This window comes from Pseudopodoces humilis, chromosome 1 (genome assembly GCF_049639895.1).
Source record: "Pseudopodoces humilis isolate 2021_Gansu_Grassland_sample_001 chromosome 1, ASM4963989v1, whole genome shotgun sequence".
Taxonomy (NCBI): Eukaryota; Metazoa; Chordata; class Aves; order Passeriformes; family Paridae; genus Pseudopodoces; species Pseudopodoces humilis.
Genome location: NC_142200.1, coordinates 41570025 through 41582045, shown reverse-complemented (window position 1 = coordinate 41582045; position 12021 = coordinate 41570025). Strand labels below are relative to the sequence as shown.

The 12021-nt window shown below is 39.9% G+C and overlaps 1 protein-coding gene across 1 annotated transcript in view; it reads right to left on the bottom strand.

Moving 5' to 3' along the window:
• LOC102108852 (ethanolaminephosphotransferase 1-like) overlaps nucleotides 1-12021 on the bottom strand; it is a 56672-nt gene that overhangs the window by 5528 nt on the left and 39123 nt on the right. Inside the window, exons 7-9 of the mRNA XM_005517177.3 lie at nucleotides 5328-5376; nucleotides 3092-3272; nucleotides 5-187 (exon numbers count right to left, since the gene is read on the bottom strand). Coding sequence (XP_005517234.2) covers nucleotides 5-187; nucleotides 3092-3272; nucleotides 5328-5376 — 413 coding nt within the window. The remainder of the gene's footprint in view (nucleotides 1-4; nucleotides 188-3091; nucleotides 3273-5327; nucleotides 5377-12021) is intronic.

Here is a 12021-nt window from a genome sequence, read left to right as displayed (position 1 = left end):
TCACCACGCAGACCCCGTAGTGCACATGGGCAGCCGTGACCAGGGCGGTGAACACGCCGAGAACCGCTTCTTCCATGCAGCCCAGCAGCCCGGAGATGGCCGCGTACACCACCAGCGCCAGCGGGAACAGGAACCAGTGGAACAGCTCCGGCCGGGTGCTGCTCATCTGGCAGACGATCACCTTGCACTGTCGGAGCAAAAGGGGCCAGGTGAGAAGTGCTGGGCCAGCCCCAAGGGTCTCAGGAAAAGTACTTCCATTTTCTCGGTGGGTTGCTTTGGGTGAGGGGGAAACAGGGCTACAGTTCAAAATGGGGCTTGTTTCTGGTGAGCTGCTGCTACACGTACACACCTCTCTGCCTCACTGGGTCTAGACATTATTGCAATTTAAAATACACCATTTTTGGAGACCGTGTTGTGTGCGATACACTTGATAAGCAGAAGCACGTCCTCACAAAAGGGGAATTTGTTTGCCACCTTATGTTTTCACAGGGGATCATAAAACTGATCCCAAATCAAATGTGCCACCACTTAATCACCGGGAGAGTCTGCTGGTATTTTAACCACGCAGCCTGACAGAAATATCTTCTGGTTCATTGTATAGAAGGGAGGGAAGACAATATATGACATTTTCACATCCTGGTTTTACTTTTCTAGCACTCCTTTATGTACTAAAACACCAATTTCTTGGCTCCATCATGGCAGTGGGCTCCCTGGAGATGTAGCTGGGGGCCCAAAGAAAGGGATCCCACTCAGAATGGCAGAAAAAATTAATCTATGGTGCGTGGTTTAACTGAAGGCAATTACTGAGTTCTGGAAACATAATGAGACAAATTGACTTGAAATTCAGTATTTTAAAAGCAATTAAGCACACTGAAGTGTTTTGTCTGGTTTAGGCTTCTTAAGAAATGTGTTCATGCCCGTTACAAAAAAGAAGAGGAATTTGGGCACATCTGAAATATTTTATTGATTTAAGTTTCACTCAGAACTGAAATGTGGTTAAAAATAGATTTTATGTATCCTGAAAACAGCAGAAGAATGAAAAACTCATTCCCTGTGCAATGCCTGAAATCTTATGACAGCAGCAGTAGGAGTCTGACCATAGGAAAGAAATACTAGCTTTACTGCCTTTGCTGTGGAAGCTAAAGAATGCAAAAATAAACCATGAAAAAATAATTAGCTTTGAATAGTGGAAGAAGTAAGCTTTTGTACCTAATGTTAATATTTTCACTTACATTCTGAGTATTGAATATGATTTTTTTTAATAACACTTGTTTTATGAGTCCTTTGGGAATCATTCTAGAGGGTATCAGAAACTGCTAAAGCAATCTATAAGCTATAATTTTTCTGACTACATAACTGAACCTGACCATAGGTTGGATTTCACATTGTTTTAAACCATTATTATACTTATATATTTGGGAGACTAAAGGCATGAGAAGTTCCAGGTCTGGCAGGTAGAGAACTATGGTCTGCAAGTCTGTGGTCTGCAGAACAGGTAATGGAAACCCAATGTGTCAGGCTATCATAGAGAAGAAAAGTATTGCCATGACAAGCCTTGCTGGAAGAAATGTGTCTAAGGGACCAGAAGAAGTGAAAGGAAATGCAGGCTTTATTTTCATTTTAGAATGTTACAAATTCCAACTAACACCTATACATTTTTAATGCTTGCTTTTGAAATGTTAAAATTTTTAGCTAACATTCATACATTTTTGATTCACATGAGCCTCCAACACTGCAATGTATTTTTTGGGAAAAGAAAAAACAAAGCCTGAAGAATATGTGTTGTACTCGGTGTCTGATAAACTGCAGCCTGTAAAGAAACTTCTGGTTTGCCTTATTATTTTTCTTCTGCAAGCATCCTGCCACAATCACTCTTGATTGGCTAAGATGTATGTGCAGAATGTGCCATCTGCCAAACTCTGAAAGCATTTTCCATACTGGCATGAAGCAATTGTATTTCTCATTTTGGAATCTTCCCTATTCTCTTAAGAAAAAGAGGTAGATTTGGTAATGAATAATGAGTACAGTAAAACTTACACACCTGAAAAGCAACTCGTTTTTGTGAGATTAAGTCCTTAAGATGGAACTGTTTGATTTGTGACCCTCAGAAATGCACATTTATAGGATACATCTAGCAAACATCACAATTATAACTTTTTCTCCATTCCTGAATTCAGATTTCTAAAGGGGCTATGCTTTCTCTTTTAAAACCTCTCATTTTTGAAGATCTGTCTCATAGAGCAAGGCATCTCTAGGCCTTTCACTTTTTAAACTGGATGTAGCATTGCTTAGTAGCAAGATTTTAGATGGTGTTGGAGGCTATTTTCCTAGGTTGACACTAGTCACTATCCTCTAGGGTATTTTTGCTCAAATGCAAGAACACCTTTCTGCTTGGCTGCTCTCCTGGCTTCCCCCAGAGAAGGAAGCCCTGGGTTACCTGCAGGGCTCAGCACCACTGTCTAGCTGCCCGTGCTAGAACTGCACAGAGGTTTATGTTGTCTCTTGGGAATCAAAGGGGGGAAACTGGTCACCATGATGTGGCACACAGCAATCTGTGAGCAGAGAGCCACCACGAGGCCTCTACAGCTCTTCACATCTTTCCCTAAAACACGCTGTCAGTGGTATGGCCTTTTTCTAAATGGTGAAGGGAAAATGTAGGGTCAGCTGAACTGCAGGGTATTGGAATGTATGTACCACATTAAGGGACACACAAGCAAGGGAAAGCTACAAGCCCTCCACTCTTGCAAGTAAATCTGTGCCAGTGTTGACCTTTATTTTACTTTGACAAGTCCCCAGTTCTGCCTGTATGTTGGGGAGTATCTGTTACATTTCTGGAAGTAAGGCATCCCTAGGGTTTTCATAAACCCTCAGAAAACAAACCAGAACCCTCATAAAAGTGTTACACTGTGGCAGAGGAGGTATTTCAGTACTGTAAGAGTCTAGACACAGAGTTTGTGGTGTGCTTTTATGAGACAGAGGTAGAAGATCTGTGTGACTGCTGATTTTAGCTACATTTCCTGCTCACTTCTGCTCATTCACAGAAAAATAGAAAGCTATCTTTAAATAATACCATCACCTCAAATATACTCACAATAACATTGGAGAAAGCAACCCCAACCATCCATAAAAAGAGTCTGGGTTGCTTTGCTAATATGTTGCTTGGAGATAAAACCACCCAGACTGTAAGAAGAATGAACAGCAACAGAGGTGACACAAGAGGTAGCAGTCCTTCATAGAGAGAATCATTCTTCAGTGTTTTCTTTAAATGTGCTCTGGAAATAAATACAATAATGTTGTAGATAAAGTAAATTTATCCATTCTATTTCTATACAGTAACTTCAAACTCTAGAACAAACTCAGCCCCAAGAATTCATCTTGCAACCAGTGCAAATGTGCTAGATACCAGACATTTTTCAAGAAATTGTATTATACCCAAATAACATTTATTTCTGGGGTTAAATTATACTGATTTATTCACATAATTCCTGATCAGCTTCACTTGCTCACCACTGTCTGGCAATGTACCAGTAAACTCACACAGAGTGAGCTGCAGTACTCTCAAGTATGCAGACATGCTGTGAATTCAAAATACACGGCTTTAGAGGATGAAGCTTCTAACATGAGACATAAAATTGTTTCAATCAATACACCCCATGTTTTCAGAAGCAGCAGTCAAGCACATGGCTGGCAGGTATTGCTGTTGTTTAGGTCTGGAGGTGATGCTGCTTGACAATCCTCTACATAAGGATTTAGGTGCTTAAGCCCAAGTACAGCCTAAAGGGGAAGCTTTTTGGCTAATTAGAGTACAGGAAAATTAATGATGCATTGTGTTTTCTTGGGTATTTTAAGCTGGTTTTTAAAGGCAGTAAATGATTGCATTTTCTGTCAGCTAGGGAAATGGTAACTCTAAGTTCACTACCACTAAACCATCCCTTCATCCAGCTAGTTCAGAAGAGTGCTTCTGTGTTTGAAATGTACTGGGAAATGTCCTGTTTAAAATCTTTGAACATATGTATTTATGGAAGCAGCTAGACAAAAATCCAAGAAATATCTTTCTCATGCCAAAAAGGAATAATCTACTCCTAAAATAACAACTGAGAACAGGCATCAGGATGAAGAAAGAGAGGAGATGATTGGAAAACTCAAATCCTTCATCACCAAAGAGCGTGAGTGTGCATCATTCCAGCAAACCTGACTGGTCGTTTAAAATTGTTGTGCTCTTCTCTTCAGAGGAACGATAAACCCAGGGGAAGGCTTGAGAGGAACTATGTCAAGTGATGACTTGAAAAGGAAAACACTAAACAAAAGTCCCAACAGGAGAGGAAGGAAACCAAACCCTCAATGTTCATTGGGGTGAAGGCTGCTCCTGCCAGGGGCTGACATGCACAAGGTGCTTCCCTCCTCCTCTCAGTCATGCCCCAACCAGATTTCCTCGCACGGCTGGTTCCCAGCCCCCTGCCCCACAGCCCAGCCTTTCTGCAGGTCCTCAGCCTTTCCTGCCCCACATCTCCCAACTCTCCCACACTTCCTGCCCCAAACCCGGGGCTGTGCATGCTTTTGGTGACTGCACTGAGTACCACCACACAAAAAGGGCTGTGTAGGAGAAATGACATATGGTCCATTGTCTTACAGTCTCTCCAAAATTTAAATGTTAATATTGGTTTCCACTAATTCCTGAAGACAGACAGTGACAGTCCCTCCTCCAGGACACTTAGGACCTGAGAGACCTGAAGTGACAGATGAGTGAAATGAACTAGCAAATATTAGTGGAAGGCAGGCAGCATTAATAAAAATAGGCCATGGGAGTATAAACTAACCATGTATAAAATTCCTGGGTGCAGCAAGCCAGTTCTTAGATGTAATCACAGCTTGCCACCTGCCTAGCTTACATCTGATAGCAATTATCTGCAGACTTCATACAGAGGAGACTTTTACAGAAGGACCAGGAAGACAATCAAGCACTTCACAGAGTGCAGGATGGTCAGCTATGGAATTCCACCCAGCACAGGCAGAAGTTACACATCACATTTGATTGCAAACAAAATGCAGTGTTTTTTACTACAGGGCCTTTATCAGTGCAGGACTACTGTGAGACTGCCTGGAGAACAGCAAGTGAAAGGAAAAGGAGAGAGCTGTAAACATGAAAAAGAAACCAGTCAGATTCTGAAAACTCACCAGAAAAACCTTTTACTACACGATCAGGACAGCATCTGGATGAAAGAAGCTAGGCTACTTCAAGCATTACATTTATTTGTAAATGAGGAAACCATTAAATATACAGAATTAGATAGGAGGTGATAGAATTCATTTAATGTTAATTAACTTACCTGTGAATGTTGTATAATGTTTGTGGAAATGATAGAAACAAACTGAAGCCTGGAAGAGAGAAACATTAATACGTAATTCAACACTGATGACCTCAGAGTTTTCTCATATGACAACAGACCCAGTGGGCTTTCTAAAAATGATTTAGTATTCCTGTACTCATTACAGGATATGAACTGAGTTTGGGGCCTTAGGCAATAACAAAACTGTTCTCTTTTTTTATCAAAACCTAGCTGCTATAAATAGTTTCTGATACAGAATTTCCTGTGTAATAAGTGACAAGACCAGAATTTTTTATAAAAATTCTGATGTAGCTAATAGATAGGATCAGTTATTTTTCATACAAGCTTCTCTGCTGGACCCAGAAGAGCCCTACTTTTCATGAGCTGCTGCTATCTAGAAAAATCCAAGTCTAACACCAAAAGCCTTCCAGTGGAATATAGAAAGATAATGAACTTCAAGCTAGGCTGTTCACATTACTGGAGAAATAAGTTTATAGTTCAAAATATTAAGGGTCAACTAATGATCCGTTTTGATAATACAATAGCTTGAATGAATAAATTTTCATGACATATCCATCATTTGAATAAGTGGGGTTTTTTTACTTCTTTTGTAACACAGCTGTGATGTTTCTGGAGCTCAGCTTTAACCCACAAAGCACAAGAGTTTCACCTTTGCTGACTCTGTGTCTCTGTGTACCACTGCTGGTATTATCAGCACAGCTGCCAGCAGCCTCTGAGCTGCCTGAAGACCCAGCTGTACCCACGTCCAAAATAGGCTGGTCCACCCAAGAGCCAAAGAAGACCTTCAGCAATGAGTGGAAGTTTGAGATTGAAACAAAAAAAAAAACAAAACAAAAAAAACCAACCGTATGAGTCAGCCCTAACTAGGTGAAAATATACATCACTTTTTTAAGTTTACATCATTCCCTGTAGAGCTCTTTGCTTTGTACTTTTCCCCCTCACTTTCTGTGTATTGAGGGCTTTTCCCTGGTCAGTTTACTGCTTGGAGATTGCTCTGGGTAGCATATTTCTGCACGGCTTTTTTATTATAGGGCATGAGAATTGGGTGTGTTGCACTAAATTAATACATAATTCCTATTTTATTATGGGCAAGAAAAGCTCTCTGATGTGTTAGCCTTTCCGGTTGTGACCTAAAATATTTCATTTAAGAAGCACTCTGCTGCCTGTACAGAAAAGCAGAAAACTTTAATCTCATTATTAGCAACACGGGGGAGGAAAATGAGTAAAGAGATGATTTCAGATGACTTTTTACTGGGGCTAACGTGACAGAGCAGTGTCTTGAGAAATGTCAGTGTTTACCCTTCAGTCCTCATCAAGGACACACAAGTGTTTATTTTGCGTCCTGGCCACAGTGGTAACTCAAGAGAAGGAAAACTAAACATGAAAGAATAGTTGAGATCAGGATTGTTGGAAAAGAGAAGTAAAAAGGGATGCAATAGATAATCTGTCTCTCCAGTCTTTCTGGTTATCTGCTAAAGAGAAGGAAACAAAGAATTGGAAAAAAATATAAAAGCCAGCCTGTGAATAATTTCAGGTACTGCATTTTTTTCATGTTTACTTTTTGGATTTGCTTTTTAAAACAATTAAGAGCTCTGCTTCTTTACCACAACAGACAGCTATTTGCTATCAAACAGCTGAAGGATGTGCAATTGAAGCAATATCCCAAATATTTTGTCAATATATTTCTAAAACTCTCGGGCTTAGTGCCTTCAGAGTGATCTGTGTTTAATGTGCACCCCAGTTAGCTATGTTTTCTATTAGGCAGGGAGCGCTAGTTCAATAAAATCTTGAGTTACGTACAGCAGTTCCAACATCTGTATCACATTAGAGCAGACATGAGACAAAACACTGACTCTTGAGGTTAAATCTAAATTTCCTGCTGCAGTCCTGAAGTTTGATTTGTTAGGAGAAAAGCAACCGAGAGGAACAGAAATAGAGACTAGAACTAGAAATAGAATTCAAAGAGCAATGGTTGCCAACAATTTGTTATTTTTATGAAGTGCCATTTTAGTTAGAAATAACACACTGACCACAAACAGTCCCCCAGCTAGCAAAAAGCCACTTTCCAAACGGGGCAGTTCCACCAGTTACTCCCCTGTATTTTCACACGGCTTTGCTTTCAGCACAGCAAGAGAGCTGAAGATGCAGCAGGGAAAGCAAAGGGTGTTCCCCCGCTTCTTATGGGATTTTCAGAATTCCATCATTTCCTATAACATGTTGCTTTCCCATCTTTTTTTTAGTTAAAGAGGCCTGGCTTGGGGGCTGCTTTTGGTACTCATTAAGTCTGCTTTTTAATTGGCGTTAGGGATCCCTTTGTGCCCAGGAGCTAAACTGCTGCATCCGCATTGCTGCCATTCCCTGCTGCTCTGAGGAACAAAAGGTGCAGCCTGGAAAGCAAACCCACTGCTGGCTCTCTGGCGCCCAGCCACCCAGGCACTGCCCAAGTGATGATCATGGAGCTTTTTGTTTTGTTTTGTTTTTAATGTCCTAAAAGTAAATGTTTTATTTTAAAAATCCATTTTCAATGCATTAGATGTTTTTAACACACATGGGAAAATAGAACTCCTCAAGCATTCTTAGAAGTAGTACACTGCTCTTCCAGGATTTTCCTATTCTTCAGCTGATTCAAAATCTGAGATCCAACAGTAAGAACACAGACCTATATTAAAGTCAGAAATAGCAAAGCACAGATGGGTGGCACAGATACACAGGGAATTCTTGTGTAGGCTGAAAGTATCAAGCCCAAATCCTCGGATTTAAGTACAATCCTATTGTCAGTCCTCCGTGTTGCACAATGTAGACTCCCTTTTCAGAGAAATAAATATTTTTAAAGCTCTTTATTGGGAATTATTTTGTCCATATTAAAAAATGCCAAATATAAGCGTAAACAAACAAACAAATCCCAATATATTTAGAAATTCAGGATTAAAGACATATCACAAGAGAAGAAATGAAAGCATTATTTTGTTTTCCAAATATGTATATGTATAAAAGCACACAGATACATACACAGACATGCATATAAATATGTGTGCATATATATATATATACATATATATATACATTTATATACATGTATATAGAAGAGATCAAAAGGTAATTCCCATCAATCTTAAGCTCAACATTAGATTTCATTTAGTGCTGTCAAATTCAATTCCAAACCAATAAGATGTTGTGTGATACAGCCAAATAAACAAACAATAATTCAAAAAAGCTAGCACACGATGGATGCCATGGTACTTTGTCACCCATGTTATTTGGACTAACAGTAATATATTTTAATTATGTGAGGGCATTTTAAATGCTCATGTAAATAAATTTAAAGACTACTGAAGACCTGCAGGAGACACGTTGTTTCCATGACACGCTGCAATTACTGTGGGTGTTGTACCTGATTCAATTCAGGCATTTCTGCAAAATACAGACTTGGTCATTGTAGAGAAAGAGAGGGTATGGCCAGAAACAAACTGCTGACACTACTGTCAGTCCCAGAAAATGCTATTTCAGTACCACACAGCTCCATGCTGGCATTCAGACAAAGCAAACAGCCTGATGCAGGTAGTTTCTGAAAACACAAAACCTCACAGACTGTAAACACCACTAAACAAAGCAACTCCAAGACACCTAAACTGCTAAACAAGTTATAGTGCTTCAAAGGAAGGACAACCTTCTCTGCTTATCTTCTCCATATCTGCTTATCTTTGCTATTGTAAACCCACTTTGTCATAAGTTCCTGACAAATTAATCACCCTTAAACTGCCCTAAAAGAAGCACTGAAATTTTATTTGTTAAGAACTGGCTGTCCTGATAGCTAAAAATTCAAAAATTCAAAAATGAGACAGTGCAATAGAGGGGTGTAATTTTAGGTGAACACTGCACTGGAAATTGTGTGAATTTGTTCAGGAAAGTACCACCCCTCTAAAAAGAATACTCCCCAGATCTTTCATTCCATTTGGGAGGCAGGGAAGAGGTCTGTGCAGACCTTCTGGGCATATCACAGAAGTTGACCAAGTCTCTAACAGTAGGTGATTGTATTTGCATTTCAGCTTACAAATAAAATACTGTCACTCTCCTCTCTCATTCTTCAATTGCCCACACCTCTGTATGGCCTTCTTCAGTACACTGCTTGGCCCTTCCATCTCTAGATTAATCATGCATCATAGTCAGTCTTTGCAATAAAGAAATGGGATGTTATCCTTTACCTTTCTTAGCCAACAGACAAGAAAAATTAGATTCAAAATATCCAGGCCTCAATATTAGCTTGAAAAAATATTTAAATGCTTTTCCCATGGTGTTTTTTCCAAATTCCTTGCACATTAGAACAGCTAGACACATGAAAATAACTTAACACACTGAATGTTTAACGTGCTGATCAGTGCCTGGAAGCAAGCTTCATCAAAAGGTGAACATTTTAGAAGCACTTGTTACTGGAACAGAAGCTTTTTATAGAATAGTGTGACCTTCTCAGGCATGTCTTGAGCAGACAACTCTTTTAATTGATTGTGCAAACCACATAACTGCATTTTGAGCTGTCCACTAAAAAAACATTTTATTTTATTAGTGTGTAAAATGGCAAACTTAAAACCACTTAGTAGCTGTGGGGGAGGAAACCTTAGAAAACAAATATATAATATGTGGACTTAATTGAGTCTGTAAAGGCTGAATACATTAGGGTGAAAAATTCACCCAAAATCCACGGTATGAAATGATTTTACAGAGATTACAGAAACATAAGGTAAACATAAACACTGTCTTCATGCACAAAGTTGATGTAGGTTTTGAACATTTAGCATCTAAGATATTTCTTGAGTATAAAGATTGTAGAGTTATGCATTTATCACGCTTCTTAAAAACAGATGTGTTTATCACATTGTTGATTTTATACCTTATTTTCAGTGTCTAAGGAAGTACACACAGCATTTATCTCAAACTGAGCTGTAAGATAACAATTAGCATTCAGAGGGATTTAGTACAGACTGAAGAATTAGTTTATGGATGTAGCTGCTTCTTTGATGTAGTTCTGTTCACACATCACTCTGTTTCTGGGCACAGCAAGAACTGAGCACCAGAGAAACAGTGCCTCTACTGGAAAAGCCCAGGCTGGCTTCCAGAAGGACTCTGCCAGGCAAGCTCCCTTGTTTGACCTTCTCCTGGGGCTCCCAGAGCCCCTGAAATGACTCCTCACATCTTAACACCACCAAACTCATTCCCACCTGTAATCAGCATCCTGTCACACTGCTCTGCCTCCAGCCTTGAAGGCTCTGCTTCTCTGGGTTATTGTTCTGACTGGTTCAGATGAGTTACTCCAAACATGAACTCAGTGGCTTCTTAAAAATATATCTCAAGTGACAGGTGAGTATTTCACACCCTTTACTTTAACAGAGCCTCGTGCAATCTGTCACAACAATGCCTTAATAAATGTTAAATTGGTGACAGACACGTAGAAGCCAACTCATGTTAACCACACTTCTCGAACAGGACGGGTCAAAGCCTGTCGGAGCAATAACATTTTGAAAACAGAGAACTTAACGTTTAATCATTCAGCAAGTCATCACTAGGGCAGAACCATCAGCCACTTCACAATGGGAACTGTAGGAAATCACTACAGAATGATTTATCATTCTGTAGGGGGCAGAAATAACTCATAATTTGACTGTGGCCTCCTAAACAGTTTCTGACACAGAAGAAGGAGCAGGCTGGTGTATGAACACCCATGGCAAGGACTTGTATGTCCTCCTTTGATACACAGGATGTAGCATAGTGTAACTACAAGGCACTGTTTTAGGGGAGTAACTGTGCTTTCCCACTATGATGGAATTCAAATCATTGGCATGTTTTAAATGTTACAGCTTGGCCTCATCGTTAGTTTTTTGCTGCTATTGTCCGCTCATTTATATTTTCATTACTCATTTTATGTACTTAAGTAGCTCAGGGAAGAGTGACCCTCAAGGAAAACACTCATAGAAGTCAGCATAGAACCCAAACCCATGCACATCATAGGAAAACATTCAGAATGCTTTGGCCCCAAAAACCAAGTTCAAGTTTCAGATCTCTGACAGACGTTAATACGTGCATTTCATGTGCAAACCTGCACTTTGAAAACTTGTTTCAGTTTTGCCACAGGCTTCAGTAGTCAGATCTGGGCACTGTTGACCACACATAGTGGACTCAAACATGACACCATGTCTGGATTACAGAATAGTCTGCCCCATGTGCCACACACTGATGAAGTATAACATGTCCACTCCATGCTTAAGTGATCCTTTCCCCACAAAGTCTATTCTTGGGGTTGCAATCAATACTGAGAAGGAGCAGGAAACTGTGCATCCAGGCATCATTTTTCCAACTTGTCTTCCTAAGGAGCAAAGCTGATGTTCTAACTCTGCTTGTTTGTGTACATGCCACAACAGCTTCCAAGCCCTCAGTCAATTCTGAACAAATAATATACCAAAAGAAATTTCCAGTAAGATGCATGTCTCCAGTGAGGAAAGGATTGTAGCCTGAACTCAAATTTTATTAGACATTATAAAATCTTCATAGAGAGCAAGTATGAAGGTCCCAAACATGGGAAATGCTTCATGCAGAGCATGCACCTACAGGTCATTTAATAGCAACATGAGACAGAAACCATCATCAATTAGTAATGCTGCTCCCTGAACTACAGATGCCTACC